The 22035-nt window shown below is 49.5% G+C and overlaps 1 protein-coding gene and 1 long non-coding RNA gene across 2 annotated transcripts; both read right to left on the bottom strand.

Moving 5' to 3' along the window:
- Positions 1 to 505: 505 nt before the first annotated feature.
- LOC125628063 (histone H3.3A) lies at positions 506 to 5323 on the bottom strand. Its single transcript, XM_048832797.2, has 4 exons — positions 5167 to 5323; positions 3045 to 3200; positions 1951 to 2104; positions 506 to 1193 (listed from the first exon to the last, which is right to left on the bottom strand). Exons 2-4 carry the CDS (start codon positions 3170 to 3172, stop codon positions 1065 to 1067), a joined length of 411 nt encoding a protein of 136 aa, XP_048688754.1. The 5' UTR covers positions 3173 to 3200; positions 5167 to 5323; the 3' UTR covers positions 506 to 1064.
- Positions 5324 to 10481: 5158 nt separating this feature from the next.
- LOC125628062 (uncharacterized) lies at positions 10482 to 16612 on the bottom strand. The gene is made up of 5 exons (XR_007354135.2): positions 16455 to 16612; positions 13657 to 13681; positions 13052 to 13105; positions 12024 to 12098; positions 10482 to 10547 (listed from the first exon to the last, which is right to left on the bottom strand). It is a non-coding gene; the product is annotated as an uncharacterized LOC125628062 (long non-coding RNA).
- Positions 16613 to 22035: the final 5423 nt, after the last annotated feature.

The raw sequence follows: 22035 nt of genomic DNA on the forward strand, positions 1-22035 counted from the left end.
GTGCCAAAGGTCATGGCAAGTCAGCCCAAGAACGCAGGAGTCCTGAGTCCCTGTCTTCTGTATCCCACTGCATGAAGTGAACACTACAACAGGAAAAGGGAGGGGGGAGGTTCTTTCCTCTGTATCCTGAAGCCAAATTGCAGGATAGAGTGTCACATCAAGTAACTGGATGTGCCGTCGCTTAGCTGGAGCAGGGACCTGGGATTCCAGATTCCGGGGTTTTATTTGTGGTTCGGCCACTGGCTTGCTGTGGTTTTGGGCCAGTCACTTACAACAGTTTTTTAAGTTTTGTTTTCCCACATCTTCAAAAAGGATCTAACACTCCTTTCCCCTCAAGGCTCTGAAAGGCTTAAATAATGCTCCCAGAAAGGCTCGGAGATCCTTAAAAGGAGCTATAGAACTTTGGACATTGTGTCAGCACACGGTACGTTGCTTTGATTTACTGTAGAGGAGGACACCCCTGTCCTAGTGTGACAGCAAATACAAGATTAAGGAAGCAAAAAGGTTATTGTTCAGCATTTATTTTTTTTTTGTTCCCACCACAGGGTGAAGAAACCTGAAAGTTACAAAGGTCCAAGTCACATTTCACGAGACAGATGGAAATAAGAAAACAAGTTTAAATATCATGCCCATTCTAGATATAAAGGAAAAAAAGAAATCAAATAATGAAAAATATAGTGTAGCGTGATCTTTTGCAGATATATTTTTACAAACCGAAGACCAAAAGCTCCTTAGGTTATGCCTAAATCTACTTTAGTTTTGTGTATAAAACCAGACATTTCAAAAATGTTTCCCCCTTGTTTTATATATTTTTTTTTTGCAATTCTGAAAAAAAAGTTTACAAAAACAAAACAAAAAAAATCCAAGTCTTGTAAATTTCTCAAATTTTTTTTTGCTTGTACATTATGAACAAACGGATTCAACTCTCCTGATGGCTTACATCTTGCCAAGATAGGTTTATAACATCTCCCCGTGTCCTAGCCACTACAAACAGGAGTAGGAAAAAACACAAACCTAGAGTCTACTCTAATACACTGTGAGAGCAGATATCAGCCGCCAGTGAGTTAAGCCCGCTCGCCGCGGATACGACGCGCCAGCTGGATGTCTTTTGGCATGATGGTGACTCTTTTGGCGTGGATTGCACACAAGTTGGTGTCTTCAAAGAGACCCACGAGATAAGCCTCACTGGCTTCCTACCAAGGAAAAACCACAACAGAAGTAACAGCTCTATTTGTTTCGCAACAGTCTCTTTCGGAGGCATCCAAATGCTCCCACTGTACAGAGGGCCAGATTTTTCCTACTGCTCCGTGACGTTTATTTGGCCATTTATTCTGATGTCTAAAGGGGGGCTGAGCGCTCTTGAAAAACTGACCCTACATGCTTGGCACCTACCCAGCTCCGTGTGCATCAAGGGCTTCCCAAGTGTCAGTTGAACCCCATTTGGCAGGTGAGGAAACCAATTCAGAGATCCCAAATTCGTGCCCCACCCATCTACACTAGCAAGCAGCACAGTCTCAAATGTGGCAGCTCTTTCTAACGCTTTGTGCTCAACACCCCCACACCAGCAGCTTTGAGACATGGATGCTTTCCCCTGCCACGAGTGAGTGGAATGACAGAGAAGCTGAGCACTGCAGTCGTCACTGATGTCAGTGTCTCTCCTCTGCCTGTAAAAACACACACACACCCCCCCACCAGGATGCAGTGGCCCCTCGGGGCAAAAGCAGTAATCTGTGGACATCAACAGTGAATTTAGATTCTACATTCTGAAGCCAGAGGCTCTGAGCAGCAGAGGTATGTTCTGCAGATGCCTCCATGTCTAGTTTCCACAGATTTGATGAGTGCAAAGCAGGTCGGGCTCACTCTTTGGAAGGTACTTCCCCACTGTCTGGGGGCAAGTTAGACAAGTTTCCTTCTGTCTCCCCGGCGGGGAAGAGAGACAAAGTCGCCTACCTGCAGGGCTCCGATGGCCGCACTCTGGAACCGCAGATCCGTCTTGAAGTCCTGAGCGATTTCACGGACCAGACGCTGGAAAGGGAGCTTGCGAATCAGCAGCTCGGTGGATTTCTGGTACCGCCGGATCTCTCGAAGGGCCACAGTGCCAGGCCTGGAAGAGATTTCAAAGACATAACCTGAAGGGCTCTAAATTTAACCCCAATGATCCCAACCACACTCAGACATCAGAGTCCCAAGGACTGCAGGCAGAACTCCCTTCTCCTCTGCAAGTGTCTCAGCTGTACACACACACACACACAGTGCATAGAAGAAGCTTGCCCTGCCACAGTCTCTGGGGACAAAGAGGACTCCATGGTTGTTAAGCTGGCCTATTTCACAAACTTTCCTGTTACAAAATAAAGTGCAGTATTTAAAGGGAATCAACAAAAGTTGACAGCCCCTAATATTAGGCCACTGGTAGATCTAAGCTTTTTTTCTTTTTAAGTGGTTTTTTAAGTACTTTAGCAGCTCCTTCCAAACAAGGACTGGAACAATGATGACATCTCAACCGCTGGGCAGGAGCCCTATCAAACATGGGTTGCTGAGCTGACTACAAGCGCCTTTGTATGCACGCGTTTGTCCCTTATGCTTCTGTTCTAATAAGCCAGCCGAGAGGATAATATTTTATAAAACTACTCACTACAAACATTTATTATTTCTAATTACAGTAGCCGCTTGGAACCCTGATCTCAGTCGAGGCCTTTCTGGGCTCAGCTCCGTACGCACCCATTCCAGCGTGAGAAACTGTCCCTGCTCTGAAGAGCTTACATGCTAAGTAGATGAGACTAGCAAAAGATGAGAGTGGAAACTGAGGCACAGAGAAGGGAAACGACTTCCCCAAGACCACACCAGCAGGTCAGTGGCATGGCTGGCAAAGAGAACTCCAGCTCAGGCGTCTGAATCCCTAACTACTAGCCCATGCTCCCTCAGACATAGTACATAAGAATTAAGGCTATGACATATCACGGTATTTTTTTCTTATAATGGCAAACCGCAAAACTCCCCTTTACGTCTCCCATGCATACCAGCAGAGAAAGCGTGACTCCAAATACCTGTAACGATGAGGTTTCTTCACTCCCCCAGTGGAAGGCGCACTTTTCCTGGCTGCTTTAGTGGCCAGTTGTTTCCGGGGGGCTTTCCCACCAGTGGATTTACGAGCAGTCTGCTTGGTACGGGCCATTCTGGACGGTCTTTAGTGCAGAAGAAATCTGCAGGGAAAAGGGGAAGAAATCAGTTTAACCTTTTCAAGAACAGCTTGACCTGGGGTCGCGTCCCATCACTCCCTGTGTGACCTACAAGTCACTAAGCCAATGTGGTTCCCTACTGGTAAAATGGAGCTAGTCACACTGCCCTGCCCAAGAGGAATCTCTTGATGACTGTGAGACGCTCAGATACTATGGAAACCCTAGAGGTCGTCATATAAATGTTTAGGAACATTTCCGGCACTATATGGGAGAAAAAAAAAAAAAAAAGTACTAGAAAATCCCTGAAAAGCTTTTGTTAGTTCCACAACTGCTCACTCAGAATTACTTCATTTATAACAGTGCCCGACTAGAGTGTCACAGATGAATCTGTGTTTTGTTTCTGCTGTAATATAAAATGATCACTTCAGTCAGTAACCTGATTTGCCCAGCATGGAAGAGGAGGAGAACTGTTGTCTTCCCAGCTCTGGAGGAGGATGGGGTCTAGTGCTTAGGACTAGGAGCTAGGACTCCAGGGTTCTAGTCCCAGCTTGGGAAGGCAGCAGGATCCAGTGATTACATTAGGAAGTAGGTCTGGGAGCCAGGACTCCTCCTGGGTTCGAGTCCCAGGTCTGGCAAAGGACTAGGGTCTAGTGGATTAAAGCAGGAGGGATTTACAGTCAGGACTCCTGGGTTCTTTTCCTCTCCGCCCTCTGCAGTTGCCAGTTTTTGCACAGACCCACAAGTGATATTTCCCAACAGTGAGAAAAAGTCACCGATTTCCCCCCTGAGGTTCCCCACTGATCAGTGGCGCCAGCTGGGGGGCAGGGGAGGAAAGAACCTGCTGCCCCGATCGCTCAGAAACAGGGCGGGAAGACATGTGGGGTTGGGGAAGTGAAGGCAGTGGAGGGAGCCAGCTAGGAATGGCATGAGTGAGAGTCTGGAAAAGGGATTGTTGTAGGGAGGAGAGTGGGGAGGGTCACCTTGGCTGGAAGCTGGGGGGCAAGGCTGCAAAAAGCAAGGGGCCATTAACCCTTCATGGAGCGGAGGCTGCTCTGGGCCCGAAAAGAGCGAGAGAGATCTGGCCTCAGAGCCAGCTCCATGCCACGTGAGACCCCGCTGAGGCGCTGGTTCCACATGAGCACCATCACGTTGGGCACCAGGCCGAAGTCACTGTCATGGTGGCAACCAGGCGCCATGGCGATCGTGGCAACCAGGCGCCATGGCGATCGTGGCAACCAGGCGCCATGGCGATCGTGGCAACCAGGCGCCATGGCGATCGTGGCAACCAGGCGCCATGGCGATCGTGGCAACCAGGCGCCATGGCGATCGTGGCAACCAGGCGCCATGGCGATCGTGGCAACCAGGCGCCATGGCGATCGTGGCAACCAGGCGCCATGGCGATGGAGCCAAGGACAATAGCAACCCCACACCAAATTGTGCCATGGCATCCCACCTCCATGGCCAATATGCAGCCCCTGTAAAGCCACCAGAGTTTGCTTTAAAGAGAACCCAGGAGTCCCAGCTCCCAGTCCCGCCCCAGGTGGCCCCCCTCTACCCACATAAAGTGTTATTTTTAAAGAAAGACTACATCTTCCAGAAGCCTTTGCGCCAAGTCTGGGTTTGATTAGCTAACTAGTGTCAGGTGAGCTTCCCCAGGCTAACCGAGGCTTTCTCCCGATTGGCCAGCGTCGCCAGCCAACCGGTATGTAACCTGACAAGAAAGGGGGTTGAGCCGCGAAGCCTCCTCGGTGATTGACGCGGCTCATGACCAATCGACCTCGGGGCTGCCTCAGGGGCTTCCAGCCAATCAGCGCGGCCACCGTGCTCTCGCATCGCCCGACCAATGAGCTGCAGGATACAGACGGAAGGCGGGACTTACTTGGTGGAAGGGGCTCCTCAGACGATCTCGGTTTCTACTCACCCCCCCTTTTTTCGGACGAGGGGGGAGGGGGAAGCCCGGGTATGGGGGTGTCTCGCGCCTCCTTATTACCTGTGTGTGTGGCTCGCGCCCCTCGCAGCAGCGACCGTTGGAGCCGTTGGGAGTCCCGCGCCGGCGCTCGCGCTGCTCTCGCTCCCTTCCCGCCTTTCCCGCCAGCCCTAGCAGAAAATGGCGGGTTCCCCGGCTGGGCTATTTAACCATCATGCAATGGGGCAGAGGGGAGGGGTGGGGAGGTCAGCTGAGGTGAACCAGGCTGTGTAGGCGCCATCTTGTAAGCGCCACCCAGGCTGCCCCTGCCTCCCCCCAGTCACAGGGCTGGCAAGGGGGAGCCTTCATTTAACCACACACCCTACTGCATTTTATGCCCCTTGCGTGAGTTACGTTAAGACCTCCCTCGAGTCAGGCTAAACCCTTGCCATGCGTCATGCCAATCTTGCCTACATGTAATGTAAAATCCCTGGCACAAAGTCACGCCAGGTGCCCCCCCCCCATGTGCATCACACCAACCCATGCCTACGTGTGACACGCCAAAGCCCTGGAATGTGTGACGCCAACCTCGCCTACATGTAACACAGTAAACCTCTGTTACAAGTCACGCCAAGCGCCCCCCAGCATGCATCTTGCCAACCTCGCCTACATGTAACACAGTAAACCTCTGTTACAAGTCACACCAAGCGCCCCCCAGCATGCATCTTGCCAACCTTCCCTACATGTAACACAGTAAACCTCTGTTACAAGTCACACCAAGCGCCCCCCAGCATGCATCTTGCCAACCTTCCCTACATGTAACACAGTAAACCTCTGTTACAAGTCACGCCAAGCGCCCCCCAGCATGCATCTTGCCAACCTTCCCTACATGTAACACAGTAAACCTCTGTTACAAGTCACGCCAAGCGCCCCCCAGCATGCATCTTGCCAACCTTCCCTACATGTAACATGCCAACCCCTCCCCCGCATATTTACACCAACCATTCCAATATATACCATGTCAAGGCCCTTGCAGAAGCTTTGGCAACTCCTTCCAGTGGACAAATTATATCAAGCCCTTTGCACTAGTCATATGAACCTCCCCGTATAAGCCATGCCAAGTCATGCCTACTAGCCACATATGCCACTATAAAACCCTCACATGACTCCACAACCTCCCTGGGTCACTTGCTCCGGTGCCTAAGAAAGTTTGCCCTAGTATCCAATGTGACTCTCCCTTGCTACAAATTAAACCAATTACTTCTTGTGCTACCCTCAGGGGCTACGAAGAACAATGGATCCCTTTCAAAAGATGGTCAATGGTAGATGGTGTGAAACATATGTAAGCTCTCTGAGGTAGGATTATCTCCTACTGTATGAATGTGAAATACCCAACATAACGGCCCCTGTTCTTCGGCAGCCCATCCAGCTGGGCCTCCATTTGCACTTGGATAACCCACAAAACTCAGCCTACATGAGCAGCAAAGCGTGCGGCCTTCTTGTAATAATTTCTAAGGGGTTGCCGGTACAAACTCAATTACAGCAGAGAACGGATAGGAGTGGCTGCGTGATCCAGTTATGCTCAAACTGGACTAAGGCCCACTGTTACTAGACAACTCAAAACTCACTCTGATGCCTCATTCTTCAAAGATATAGGAGTCCTAAATGCAGCGTCCATCTCTCCCTGAGTGTTTCTACAGTAGCCCAGCACAGTCAGGCATCTCATGCTGCCTAGGCTCCTCAGGACATTACCCCACTAGGAATAAACCATGAATTCCTAGATTTGTCTTGCAAGGATATTCAGAAAACTACCACCAGGAAATCACTAATTTATACTACCTGCATTTATCATTGTGGGCACCAGAGGGCACAGTTGTATCTCATCACCCTCACCAGAGTTGCTAAAAAACTGGACTAAACTGTGTATTTTTTTAACTAATTTTTAATAAATTGTATTTTTTGTCCTCCCCTATCATCCCTCCACCCCGACTCTTGCAACACTACAAACACGACTGAAATTTGACCTCAGCTGCTTCTGGCAAGATAGATATTACAGATGAGGAATGGGAGATAGAGGTGATGTCACAATGCAAGTCTGGCACACCCAGAACAAGAACCTCTGTTTTAGGCCTGAGCCACAAGACCACCGTTTTTCCTTTTAAGACCTCCTTTAAAAAGGAGAGTTCTGATTGACAATAGATCTGAATTAAGACCGCCCCCAAGGTGCGTTATCTTAAACTATTTTCATATAGGAGACATCCAGGATGTGAGAGAACTCATTTACAACTAGCTCCGCTCTACTGGAAATCTGGGGGCTCTGAGCTAATCCCTAAACACTACAGAGATGGTCATGGGTTCCTAGGCTCCCCATTAAATCAAATCAATTGTGGAAGAACAAAAACAGGCCTGTTGGATTAAAGGGTAAAATTATTACAAAAAACGGTGTTTGGGGAGGTAAGGAGAGGGCATCAAGTTGTCCTGGCAATGGAAGGTCAGAGCTTTAAATAAGTCTCACCCTATGCAGCAGAGAGAACTCTTACTGGCCTGGCCCCAGCAGACAGAGGATTTACTCCTTTACTGGTTACTTACAAGAGTTGTTTCATAATAGGTACAAGTTACAAGGGTAACTGAGCCAAGCTGATTAATTTTTCTTTTAAATGGAGGTTTATTTTAGTATTCATGAAAATGAGACTAAGAACATATTAGCAGAGGGTAGGCATTGTGCACACAGCTGATGTACTTCAGTCCCCATTTACAGCCATCTCTGCTAGTACACTTCCCACTCTCCATCCCAGCTCTGCCCGGCTCCACAATCTTGACTTGCAGCACCCTCTGCTACTGTAGCTTGAAGCGGGGGGTGTCACAATACAGAATTGGTCTGCAAATGCCACCAGTTTTCTTTTGTTTCAAGGTTTGGGGGACTGTGGATCAAAGTCATTGTAACAAGACCCTGGAGATGTAGCAGGAGAACTTTGATGTCACAAAAAGCAAGGTCCTGGCTGCTTTAAAAATATCCACTGCCTAGTTAGGACACCTCAATAGTAGCCCCACTACTGAGGTTGCAAAGAAGTCTGGAAAGATGAAAACTGCATCAGGCTTGCTGGAGTGGAGTGTAGATGGAAGGAGCTTGATAGGTTTGGATATAGGACCTGGAATGCTGTTTTCATGATCGTCACACTGCAATGAAGCGCTGGACCACTCGCCGCTTGTTTCGGAGTACTGGTATAGAAGAATTATACCCCCTATTGCAAGAGAAAGAGCAATAGCAGAATCTCCTGTCTTTGGTCAGATAGCAAGCACTAGAAAGAAGCCACTACACAACCAGTTTACAAATTTTTATTATTTTATTTGACAGACACCTTTCTGAAGTGCAACAAAAGTTAAATCATACAGCAAAATTGCAAAACTGTCTTTCTGGGTTTTTTTTTTTTAAACACTGGGTGACCCTGGAAGGGGGAAGTGCATTATCACGATTCAGAAATGCCAAGATTTAGAGGTTACGTTTTGTGAGCAAGCTCTACTGCCTAGCTGGGACATCTCAATGTGATTTGTCAGGACTGTATCAAGGTTCTGCAGAAGAGGGAAAAACTGTTTTGACACCAGTTTAAGAAAACATAGGGAGTTTAAATTAAAACTCAGGAGTTTTATAAACAGACTACTGAGTCATTCCTTAAAACATTTTATCTCATTTCCCTCCCAGTTCCCCCCATACCGGACAATGAGCAGTTAATTCCTCTTCCCACACTGATGGGATTCCCAGATGGTAACCCTCCCTTACTTGACAGCCTTCATCCCAGCAACCCCAGACAAAGAGCTTGCTGTTGCTATATCAGCACTAAGACAGATTTCTCTGTAAGGCTGAACAGTGAAACTCACTCAAGAATTATTCAAAGTTAGAGGCACCTTAATGGCACATAGTGTGTTAACAGGGCACGTTAATGGGGCCATTTCAACTCTAGACAGGTGTTGCATACAGATATAAAGCATGCCAAAGCACAGAACTGGATTCTCATCTGCCTTCATTCAAACCAGCATCCTGCGCAAAAACTTCTGGGAATGGCCACGCTCCAGAGGACATTTCAGCAACTCCCATCATCAAGCGCTCGGCCGAGCTGAATGAAGCAAATGCTCATCAAGCTAGACGAAGAGAAGGAACATATATAGTTAAACTTGAAATTTAAAAATAAAACTGGACTAGGTGTAAAGAAGGGCTACTAGGATGATCAGGAGGCTGGAGAGCCCATCCTAGGAGAGGAGATGGAAAGAGCTTGGCTTGTTTAGCCTAGCCAAGTGAAGGCTGAGAGGGGGAAAATCTGATTGCTCTCTCTAAATAGGCCAGGGTGTTGTGGGGAAAACCACCAGAAGAGCTATTGAAGCTCAAGGACATTATTGGCACAAGAACAAACGGCTACAAATTGAGCGCGAATACGTTTAGGCTGGAAACGAGAAGCTCCTCTGACGGTTAGGAACCAAGGGTCTGGAACAGCCTCCGAAACGGAGCAGTGGGGGCGAGCTAGTTTGAAGATGGAGACTGATAAGTTTACGTCCAGAATTTTATGCTGGAGCGTCTGTGAGAGCAGTGGACTGAAGGCTCAGAAAGGCCCTTTCCAGTCTGATGTACCGGAAGCAGCAGCTACATCATGCAAGTGTAACCGTGCCCTCTACTGTTTACATAAAAACACTGTAGACAAACCCAAGATAACACAATCGCCACACAGAGGACAAGAGACCTCGTAGGACTAATTAAGGAAGTCGGGGGCGGAGGGGGGAGCCTGGCAGTGCAAAGGGTGCATTTTAGGATCCAACAGACCAGGGTTCTAGCTTTGGTTCTGGGGATTGCATGTATGATTTACCAAGGGGGCAAGTCTGCTTTCATCACCACCTGGATTCACAGCACCTCAGCCAACCAGAGCCATGCTCATTTTCTGACCCCTTTTGCCAATCTTTTTGCCTCCCATGAATGCTCTGCCCTGTTGGTGGTTGCCAGCATAACCAGAGTGGCTGGGAGCTTTAGGATTTGCAGCATTACAGCATTTTAACAGAGAGCTTTCCCAAGTGTTTCCTTGTCTATGTATATAAGCTGAAATGCAGCTATCTCTGGGGTGAAGCACAACAGCTGCCCCAGCAGTCAGCATAATAGCGGTTGGGGTGGGGTGACGTTCTAACCAACCATAACGTGGCAAGTCCTTGCTCTTTCGGGTGCCCCATCATATTTATAATACCCATGCCGAGGGGGATAGGACCTTGGTTAAAGGTCTCCTAGAAAGTCACATGCAGCAAGGCTCCGTTTATCCAAGGAGGAATGACAGAGAGGACTACTGGGATAGCCAGACCCACAAACTTACCTGTGCTATGTACAGAGCCACCGATGCATTCTGCTGTTCCTATCCCAAAGCCAACGTCTTTTTAATGGCTGCCACAATCTTGGAAAGCTTGGTGTCATTATCCACAAATCCATCTCCGTTCTGCCAGAGAGGAGCCAGTTAGCAAGGGGACAGCTGAACCCCCCCTCCCCTCTCCCCCCAGACATGCCCCATAAGGCTCAAAGTAGTCAGAGCATGAGAAGGCTGTTTGCCAGAAGCTGGGAATGGGCAACAGGGGACAGATCACTTGGTGATTCCCTGTTCTGTTCATTCCCTCTGGGGCACCTGGCATTGGCCACTGTCAGAAGACAGGATACAGGGCTAGATGGACCTTTGGTCTGAGCCAGTATGGCCGTTTTTATGTTTTAAAGCTTCTATAATTCTCCAGGGTAACACGGCCACTGATTGTGTCCAGAGTTATGCCCACGGAGATTTCCACTCCTATTTAAGAGTATTCCTCAGCAAGATGCCTTCTACAGGACAGCAGCGCCAGGATCGGAGGGACAATGCAGTGTTTGAAAAGCGGCCTCAGAAAAACCTCACAGCTACTCCTTGGCTACAGCAGCGAGCGCAGAAAGCTTGTTTCTGCTGCTGGACCACCCTGGCTCACAAAGAGCTCAAACAAAATATTAGCTTTAAAAAAAAAGCGCAGATGAAATTTACAGCCCCTTTCCCCCTGCCAAGAAATATGGGCAAACACAACTGCTTCTAGAAGGTGTCACATACAGGACAGCTGAAGTTCAGCAGGCCCCTGGAACATCCTTAAGGACACAGAGCTCAACAGTCCTGCCACCTCACATTGACACATGACAGTGGAAGAACTTTTAATGTAGGACCAACAGCTCTAATCCCCCCACCCTCCCGGACCTGCAGCATCAGCAGCTGCAAGAGCCAAAGGCTATTTTAGCGTCAAAGAGGTTTTCTAAGGAGCTGTATTTTTCCTCCTGTGAAGGTCAGCAGTGGTGGCTGCTAATAAGACATTTCAATTTGCTATCCTTGGCGATAAAGGATGCAGGTTTCATCCACCACTGAAATGCAGCCATCTTTGAGGTGGAAAATGCCAGCTTTTAGGGGAAGGGGTGGGAGAAGAAGAGAGAATAAAAAACCACAGCCTGTATACTACTGCAACTGCAGAGAAAGTTTAGAGAGTCAAGATAAGTTACTCCTATTGAAACATGAACACGGCATTGAGTTAACACTAGCAAGCCCAGTGAGTGGGCTAGTAGGAGTTAGTGGCTGATGTGTGTTTTAGGTCTCATCTCCAGCAGCACCGAAGGAAGAGTACCAACCTGCTGACCCACAGTGAGTGCTCCTTAGAAGCCCCCCCCGATCCCTGTTCGGCATGCAGATTCTAAGGGGATCATTGTACAAGTTGGTACAACTTTAGACAGGACTACTGCTCCAGCTTCAACAGCAGACTCTGGCTACAGATGTCAGCCCAGACAAGGCTCCCAGCCTTGTGCTCACAACATCTCTATGAAGGAGTCTTTCTGGATCATGCACATCGCCTGCCCTGGTGACTATCAGCTGAGCAGTTCGGTTAGGAACTAGATGGGAGGGGAGGAAGAGACCACTCACCATTTTTGAATGCACCAGTTTGTCTGCAATTGTCACTTCAAACCATCCTGTGACCTGAGGGGTCCCTTCGCCACTCTAAGCAGAGAAGAGGAGTCAGTCACCTTGAGAATGAAGAGCCCCAAGGGGGTCTGGGCTATTTTAAGCAGCCAGCTCTCCCCTTCATGTTAGTTTCTTCTGAAGATTCCTAATTCAACAGGAGTGCTCCCTACAGTTCTCACCAGAGAGGAGAATACATCTGCAAACAGATGTTGTGAGCTTGATGCAGAAATGACAGGTTGGGATTCTCTGGTCTGGAGTCATACAGGAGGTCAGACTAGATGATCATAATGGGCCCTTCTCTGACCTTAGAATCTATTAAGTTAATTTGTATTCTAGAAGCCAGGATCCCATTGTGCCAGGTGCTGAACATATCAAAGAATCCCTATCCCGAACAGTTTATAATCTAGAAGAGTATATATAGATTGAAGCGCACAAGGAAACCAGGACATGATACTAGATTGTCCAAACATCTTCAGTCCTGCAGGACCGTCCTCCTTCCACCTTAACGCCATTCTCCATGCTTCCTTGATCAAGGCTTCCCTTACCTCTACCACACGGGGCATGCTTTGTAAGCCAACCAGCAGCAGCCCAGGATCAGGTCAAAGCTTTCCCCATGGTTATGTTTGTGCCTGTTTGCCCATCGGAGAGGTTTAACCGCTTCCCCTGAAGCGTGTGGCACTGGTCACTTTCAGAGACAAGATACTAGACTAGACGAACCATGGATCTGACAACTATGTTCCAGATTTATGCTGGACATGACATGCTCTTAGTCCAACAGTTCTCAGTCAGGTCCCACCAGATGAGGAGGGACTTATTTAGAGCCTCCTGCATCGCAGATTCCCACTGAAGGCAACAGGAGTTTTGAGAGTATAGAACTGGAGCTTTAGAGGACACAGCCATTCCTTGGCCGTGCATATTCTCTGACTGGGAGTCAGACAGACACAAAAGCTACGTGCTCTGCACAAACTGGACAGTCCTGGGATACTCACGATCTCCAGCTTGCCTGGGAACTGTTTTTCAAGTTCCTTCTTGAGCTGTTGATACTAGAGAGGAGAGAGGGGAAAGGCAGAACCCAGAGTTAATGCCTGAGAAGTCTTCGTCAGGACTTGCCCCAGCTGAATCTTGGCTCTGCTGTTACTTCACGCACCTAAAAAACAGCTGGCAACAATACCAGCTAGCGAGCCAAGCCTCACACAGCCAGGCCATGTGGCCTGCTGTGAGTACAGGAGCCCTTTCTACCCCAACTTCCTGCTTCCCTTTGCACCAATTTTCTCACCAGTGCAACTCCATTTATACCTCCTCATGCACAGGTTCAGACAGCCCAGGCAGCCAATTGGGGACTGAAGGGGGAGGAAAAGCCCAGCAGTTCTCGTTGGGTCAGGCTGGGGCAAAGGGTTGGGGATGCTCCAGGAGCAGATCCAATGACATGCTATGGCCCAACTTTCTCTGGAGCAGAACTTCCTCTCCTTGCAGATGGCCAGTAACTTGGACCAAGTGCTGGGAACAGGAATGGGATCCTAGAGCACCTCAGTCCAGTTCACCCACCACCACCAGAGTTATAATTGGAACTGAACCGAGGAAGCTGGTCGCTTACCTTGGGAAGGTAGCCTCAGGCCCCGCTGCAGGGAGACAAAGAAGAATTATTTCAGCATCTAGACACTAACCAAAGAAGGAACAAAGGCTGAAATTCAAACAGGAGCTGAGCACCTAGCTTCCTTTAATCCCACCTGGACTCCTGCTATTTGAGATGAAGGGGAACGACATTAGGTTGAAAATAATACCACCACCTAGCTCTTCTACAGTGCTTTCCATCAACCGATCTCAAAGTGCCTTGCAAAGGAGCATCAAGTAGCTCCATTTTACAAAGGGAAAGGAACGTGTCCAAGGACACCCAAGCAAGTTAGTGGCAGAGCTGGGAATCCCAAAACCCTGGCCAGTGCTCTGTCCACAAGGCCATGCTGCCTCCAGAAGTAGTAGGCTGTTGTCTTCTCTATGGGACAAGACAGTAGATGGGAACATGACACCCTTTTTGAGGACATCTCCCTGGGTTTTGAGCATTGATGTTGGTCCACAGAAAGTGATAATTACAAATCACGGGGAGGGTAAAACCCCACTAACGATGCTGATTGTTGCTAGTTGTTTTCATTAGAAACTTAAGACTGAAGTTGAGCCTTCTTGCCATGCGGTTACTTTCATTGCATTTAGATTGTGTCAAGAAACAGTCAACTGCTGACTTTGTCCACAGACGCTAATTGCTATTATTTGGAATAGGGCGCATATGAACTTTGCGCTAACACCTGCTGGTGCTGGGACAAACTGGCCCCCTAACCACCTTCTATCGGAGGTGCAAGAGAGCAACTGGCTGCTGAGAAAGAGCTTTGAAAGAGGGAAGTCATACCAGCCCTTCCTGTGTCTATTTTAGATGCTCAGGGAGCAGAGGAGAGTGCTTCCAGAAGTCATTCTAATATGCGTGGGAATGTAGAGCAGGAGGGTGCTTTTTGCCAGGAACAGAAACCTCTCAGAAGACCCCGAATGCTGTTCTGTAACACCGTCACAGAGCTGGCTAAGCCCTAGAGTCACAGCAACTAACTCTGCAGGATAAAACTATTTTATTAGCAAGGAGGTGAGATTCCTACCCCCCTCTTTTTTTCCCCTCCCCCCTAAACTCCACCCCAGCTTCAGCAGTCACTTCTCACCGCTGCCCCATGAGCACGGAATAACCCCTCCACTTCCACAGCTCAGAAGACTCAGTATTGCTCTGGCGCTTTCATTATGCCGCGATAACCAGAGGATACACAGCTACCATGACTACGCACATTCTTGAAGACGGGTGAAGCTGCAAGAGGCGAGTTAGAAAGTTGAAGTCTATGGACCGAAAGCAAGGCAGCTCAGGTCAGAGTAGCAGGAGATACTGGGGAGCCGTGCCTGGGGAGGCCGGACCTATAGGTGCATGGAGGGCTGTGGGTCATGCTTGAGGGGCATGAGTTGTGTATATGGGAGGCCATGGTTACTCTAGCAGAAGGAGGAGATGCAGATCAGCACAGAGGCACCCTGTCAGAGGATTCGCTTAGAAAAGGCTGCAGCAGGTCAGGATTAAGGTGTCTTGCACTAAGCAAGAGAGATGCCGGTCTATTCCAGGGTGACAATACCCATTTCAAGCTCTGGCTGACTGAATGTGGGCAGAGAGGGCGTGTAAGCTGCCACTTTGCAGCAGAAGTACCAAATATAAACTTGGACTCGCCTGACTGCACAGAGGTGACATTAGTCCACCTACCATTCAGCCAGTGCGTGCTAGGCTGTAAGCAGCTTCATTCACCCTGTGGGATAGAAGCAGCTTAATCCCCTACAACACCCGTGCAGGTTTCTTAAAGAGCTCTCAATTTAAGCCCAAAACAGCCAAGGTATCAGCCCAGTTGCCCCCTTGAGATCAGTTGACCGGGTTGGAGGGCGTGAAACCAGCCCCCAACCAGACCATTCCCGAGAGGGCAGCACAGGGTCATTCCCCACAGTTTGTCCTGTGGCCTGGCCAGTAACAGCATACAAGGATTTACCCGAAGGGCCCGAAATCAACAGAGAGCCTCTGCCTTCAAGGGGCTTTGGGTCAGGACCACTAAGCAGCTGGGGCAAGAAGCGGGAGTTATCCCCCGGTCTTGCTGCTTTTAACGGATCCTTTGCTAGATCAGCATGTTTCCTCCCCGGCCTGTGGGGCGCCTGCTAAAATACCCCACCCCGGGCCAACGCAGGGCTAGCAGATTGTGTGTATCCGTTTCAGAGCAGCAGCCGGGTTAGTCTGTATCCGCAAAAAGAAGAGGAGGACTTGGGGCACCCCAGAGACTAACCCATTTACTTGAGCATAAGCTTTCGCGAGCTACAGCTCACTGCATCGGATGCAGGCAGTGGCAAACACAGAGAGCATGGAGCAAGGGGTGTTGCCACCCACCCTGTAACCAGGGTGCTCAGGGAAGGGGAGCTATCCAGAAACCACGACCCCGCCCTGGGCTCCGCTACCAAGTCCAGGAGGCGTGGGAGCTAACAAGTTTTATGGCACCGTCTTCTGCTGGCGAGAGAGGCGAGCCCCGAGGGCAGGCAACCGGCCCACAACACCCGCAGCCTAACGCCGGCCAGCCATTTCCTGCGACTCCCGCGTCCACACGCGCATCGCTCGTCCGGCCTCGAGCTCCGTCGGGCCGGGGCCACGCCCGCCACCGTAGCCTGGCGGCCCCCTCTGCCCCCCGCTTTCCTCGCTGCTCCGCCCGTGTCGCTCAGGGGGGAGACCGCACGAGAGCAGAAGAAGGGGGCGGCCACGCTTCCCCTGCGGCCCGGTCAGCGGCGACGCGGGGCGGAACCGGCCAGCGGCAACCGCGCGGCCCGCCGCTCCCCGCCCGCGCTTACCAGTACAGCACGCGGACCCGGAGAGCCATGGCCGCGGCCTTCGCGCGGGGAGCCCGGGGCCTGGCACCTCGGGCGGCCGGAGGCGGAACGGGCCGCTTTTAACAGCGCCGTGCCGACGCCTCCACCGGCGGGCAGCGAAGGAGGGGAGGGGACGGGGTACAGCACCTCTGTTCCCCCGCACGTTAAACCTAGTCCGCGTGGCTGCTCCCTCCTCCGCCCGCCAGAACACGGGGTGCGGCACAACCAGGGTTGTGTTGCGTGGGAAACGGGAGTAGAAGTGATTGCAGCGGTCTGGTAATGGCGCATAAGACTCCCCCTTTCCCCTGCGCTGCAGTGGTCTGGCCCCAGGCGCGCCCTGTCGCTTGACGCTGACAGCTGTCATTAACCAAGGGGAGGCGGAGAAATTCGCTGGTGTTTCCACGACAATCATTTTAACAACGCGCAATTACCTTAGGAAAGAAGTTTCTCCCTCCCCTACCCAGAGCTAGGACTTTGCCCTGAACATATGGACGAAGGTCCAGTCCCATAACGAAAGCGTTGCAGAGAGGAGCCTATACAATCCAGAGGCTAGGGCATTTCTTTGCAGGGGAGAAAAAGCTTTCCGGACTTACAGATCCTTAAACTCAGGGTTTCGAAAATGAATTCCCCACAACACCTGCTCCTTCCCCACACGGCGATCAAAGTCAGACTTGTGCAAGAGCAGCATTCCTGGGCCAGGGCATGGGTACAGTTCAATGGGCACACGCAGACCTTCCACCAGTCCTGGGTTTGGCTTGACTGTCCTGCTTTGACCCCACAAATCCCCCTATCCATTGAGGGCAAGGGAATCCTACAACTGTCTCTCTCCCACTCCCTCCTTCTACCTTCCTCGTGAGGGAAAGGGCGTATCAAGGGGACTAGGATGAGCTTTAGCTGGCCATTACAAACCAGCAGATTTGAGAGCAGCCCTTAGGCTGCTCCACATTACTGAGGGAAATGAACTGGCTGCAGGATCAAGCAGATGGAAATGTAGCATAAAGCCACATTTGTCACAGAGTTCAAGGCCGGAAGGGACCGCCAGATCATCTGGTCTGACCTTCTGCGTATCACACATCACCACCACCACCTGCCTGCTAAACCCAACAACTGACATTAGTCCCCGCTCAGGCATGCCAAGTTCATGGCAGAGCCCCTGATTGAACCTCGATCACCAGAGTCCCAGCCCAGTGCCTTAGCCACAAGACAAGCCTTCTCCTCTCTGCGTTGCATCTGCAGTTTGATTGTAGGTTGTCTGGGGCAGGGATCATATTTGAGCTCCCAGCATGCTCTTGGGTGCTATACAAACACTGCCCCACGCTCCATGGGCAGATCCAATGCCATTCCTGCGTCAGAGGGTACTTATATAGCCCACGGGAGTCAGGCACTTAAATACCTTTGAGGATCTGGGCTAAGAGACTTACCCGCGGTCACACAGGGAGGCTGTGCAGAGCAGGGGATTCACCCCTAGTCCCAGGTGATCAGCCAAACCATTAGGCCACCCTTCCTCTCTGCCCAGGGGTAGGCAGGCCACAGAGAATTCCCCATTGCCAGGGCCTGCAATCTGGTGGGCAGTAGCACGAAGCAAGATTTGGAGACAAGGCTGGTGGAGCCGTGACTAGGCAGATCAGTCAAGCAATCCCCCAGCCTACGGAAGGCTTCAGCAAGAAGAACAGGGAACCCCATGGCCCCAGTGCTGCAGAGAAGCTGGGGCTACAGGCACTGTTCCCTCAAAGCTGTGCACAGATCCTAACCCCCCGCGCACACGGCGAAACACAGCGCGCACAACAATTTGCACAGCGCGCACAACAATTTGCACAGAAGAAATTTTTTGCGCACACGGCTTGTCAAAAGTTTGCATAGAAGAAATTGTTTGCGCACACGGCCTGTCAAAAATTAGAAGGAACATTGGCTACAGCCCTACACCGGAGCAGGGGTCCTCCTGGGAGAGGGGCAGTGCAGTCCTGGCACCAGGGTTGGTGGGGAGGGTGATGGGTTTCACATTCCCAAAGCCCATGGACGCCACCTCATTAGGCTTTGAACAGGCCACGCAAATATCACCCACCAAGCAGACACAGAACAGGAGACAGGTGGCGTCCGTGCCCCTGTTGTCACAAGATTAGCTTGCAACTCCGGGTGGAGAGGGGGCTTGGGGAAATCTGACTCAGCCATGTCCTATGCTAAATCAGAGCACCCTTTATTCACGGCATCATGAGATCAAACCGCCCGCTGGCTGCGGAATGGCTTTGAATGTACGGCTCTGGTGGGAATTTTCACAGGGCCCTGTTTGCCCCAAGGGATGCCCTGGGTTGCTGAATCAATTAGGAGGGTGGCAAGCCCCAGAGCGGAATAGCCTGATCGCCTGCAGTGACCAGGAACGGTGACCATAAAACAACCCAGAGGTTCTACCCCCTCCTAGTGGAACTGTGGAGAATAATTCATTTCCTCCCCTTTTAAACTCAACCTGATATAACACTCCATGCCCACGTGGCCCCTTCTGAATCCTCAAAGCACTGGGCAAATATTAGCCAGAAGAAACAGTCAAGTCCCCTTTTTATTTTGCAGTTGCCATTGTAGGGAGGTGTAAATTATACCATCCTACATCAGCATTGTCAGCTCTTACCCTTTGGTCATGAGGCTTGGGACAGCTGGTGTTCTGAAGAAAGCCCCAGCTTCTGGAGTCAGGAGAATCTGAGCTTGTGACTAATACTAATAATAAGAGTTTCTAGCTCTCATGGTAGCAGAGAAAAGCTCGGAAACATGACCACCATGTGCCAAACAGGGGAGAAAGCGGAAGATGAAGTAGAGCTCAATATTTATTACTATTTTAAAAACAATCTCATGATTTTAAGCCAATCTCATGAAATCTCAGAAAGCAAAGAACAATTCCCATATCCAATTCACCACTTTCTAGGTATCTGGTAACTCAAGCTCATACGTTTACTTAGAATGAGCAAGATTGCCAGCCTGGATTTGAGCTGACAGGTTAGTGAAAGGGAGAGCCCAGAGCCTGGGGAACAGGGCATTCGCTGACCTGAGCTCGGCACTGCAAGGAGCCAAGAAAGTAGATTTAAAAACAAAAATCCGCTAGCTGGACCCCTTCCCCACGCTTCCAGGGTTTGATTTCTGAAAACAGCTGGGCAGCTAACCCCAGGCCAAGCCAGGGGAAGGAGTAAAGGGGTGCCAAAATCAAGCTAGCTCCACCTTTGATCCTGTAGTAAGGGCTTCCTTCCCGCAGGCATGGCGCCCCCTGCCCTATTGGGGCACATGGCTCTGTCTCATCCCACCCCACTTTCCATCTGTGCAGCTCTCCTCGCTGGCTAGCCTGCCTCCCCCACCCTGCTCACTTCATTAGCCAGCTTTCCCTGCATCACAGGGTGTGCTATCTACTATGGAGGGGTGAGAAAGAACATTTGGCTAAAAACAAGCTGGCTAATATGCTGCTCTCTCCAACGTAAAAAGAAAAGGAGTACTAGTGGGCTTATGCTCAAATAAATTGGTTAGTCTCTAAGGGGCCACTAGTACTCCTTTTCTTTTTGCAAATACAGACTAACACGGCTGCTACTCTGAAATCTCTCCAACGTGCGTCTGGCTTTAGCAAAGTATTTAATTAGCCTCCACAAACTTCTTTTCCTCACCTACAGATTATAGTGATCTCAGCCCAAGAAGCCCTGGAATGTGATTCTTTCGGAGGACATGCTCAATTGGGCCGTAATGAAATTGACTTGGTGTGCAAAAGAAAGTAGTAAGAAGAGCATGGAATGGATTTTAATAACACTATTGAGCTGCTTGAGAATGATTTTGTGAGTATACATATTGGTGACTTCTTTCTCTGAATGTCACTGTGATTGGCAGTGAAAGTCACTAGATTTGTCACTGGTCACTTTGTTTGACACTTATTTTCTCACCAGGCAAACCAAAAAGTCGCCAAATCTAGTGACAAAGTAGTGTGTGAATCTGATTAGCATCCCCATTAAGCCAAAGCTTGACTTTAAGCAAGAGCTAAAGTGTTGTCTTGAGCCAAGGCCTAAATACACAAGCAGAGTTTTTGTCTTAGCAAGATTGCAACAAACAACAACAGTGCACAAACAGTTGTGATCAGTTGCATCATCTGAGCCCTGATAACCTGAACACCCATCCAACACGGGCTTCTTTAGCAAATGAAAGGTTTGTAGGCACTGCCTTATGCGTCGATAACTACTAAATACTTCCATTTGCATATTGTTAAAAATACAAACCCAGTCCAGGAGGGAGAGCCGCCCCTTAAAGACCATTCTGATGAGATCAAACAAGAATTTAGGATTGTCTTCCCACGCAATGACGTCATCGCAGAGCCAGGGTGCAACCCAAGGGATGATGTTACCAAACGAGTCACCTGGTCAATCATTTGTTATCATTCACAGTCACTTTTTATGGTGTATGTCAAAAGGACGATCACGGGGTGTTTCACCCACATCCAGGGAAAAAGTGTTCTCACTTCAATCATTTACTCGTGACTCTCCAAAGAGTGTCTATTTTCACATGTTATTAATTGATCCACATTTTGCATGTGGCTTCTGGTACAATTCACACACTCCATAGGTACATATACCCTACAAAATAGATTTAGGCACACACAGACTCAGACTTTACCATTGCGTGCACTACAAAACAGATTCACACACTGTCTCTCACGCACACACATCACAAAACAGATTCACACACACAAGCTCTCTTATGCACAGAGTGTACAAGACCGATTCAGTCCTGAGTTGCGGAAAATTAAGGTCTTCCCTTTCTGTGGAAACTTAGCCAACCTTTAATCCCTTTTTTTATTTTTACCTTACAACGAAAAAATCACAAAACCCATCGAAGGCCTTGTCTACAATTAAAACACTACAGCTACGTTGGTGTAGTGCTTCAGTGTAGACCCTCGCTACAGTGATGGGCGGTAATCCACCTCCCAGAGACAGAAGAACTGTGCTGGCTCCCGGAAGTTAGGCTGGCATAGCTCTGGCTCTTGTGGGTTTTCCACACCCCTGAGCAACATAGCTAGGCTGATGCCAGTTTTCAGCATAGACCAGCCCAAAGGTGCAGCATTTTCAAGGAGACAAATGCCATGACAAATGCCTCTGCGCTGAACAAGTGATCTCCATACTCCCACCTCTCATCGAAGAGGGAGTGCATTGATTACATGATAAGAACAGGAGTACCTGTGGCACCTGAAAGACTAACCAATTTATTTGAGCAATGCTTGGTTAGTCTTGAAGGTGCCACAAGTCCTCCTTTTCTTTTTGCGAATACAGACTAACTACTCTGAAACTACTCTGAGAAAACCTGGATTTGTGCTGGAAATGGCCCACCTGTTGATCACTTTAGATAAGCTATTACCAGCAGGACAGTGGGGTGGGAGGAGGTATTGTTTCATATTCTCTGTGTGTATATAAAGTCTGCTGCAGTTTCCACGGTATACATCTGATGAAGTGAGCTGTAGCTCATGAAAGCTCATGCTCAAATAAATTGGTTAGTCTCTAAGGTGCCACAAGTACTCCTTTTCTTTTTGCGAATACAGACTAACACGGCTGTT

The sequence above is a fragment of the Caretta caretta genome, chromosome 23 (genome assembly GCF_965140235.1).
Source record: "Caretta caretta isolate rCarCar2 chromosome 23, rCarCar1.hap1, whole genome shotgun sequence".
In the NCBI taxonomy this organism is placed as follows: domain Eukaryota; kingdom Metazoa; phylum Chordata; order Testudines; family Cheloniidae; genus Caretta; species Caretta caretta.

What these genes read in the sequence shown, in the direction of transcription:
- LOC125628063 (XM_048832797.2), bottom strand. Translation starts at nt 3,172, where the DNA reads ATGGCCCGTACCAAGCAGACTGCTCGTAAATCCACTGGTGGGAAAGCC. An exon ending in AAGAAACCTCATCGTTACAG is followed by an intron (nt 2,105 to 3,044) that starts GTATTTGGAGTC and finishes AATCTCTTCCAG; the next exon opens with GCCTGGCACTGTGGCCCTTC. An exon ending in CGGCCATCGGAGCCCTGCAG is followed by an intron (nt 1,194 to 1,950) that starts GTAGGCGACTTT and finishes TTTCCTTGGTAG; the next exon opens with GAAGCCAGTGAGGCTTATCT.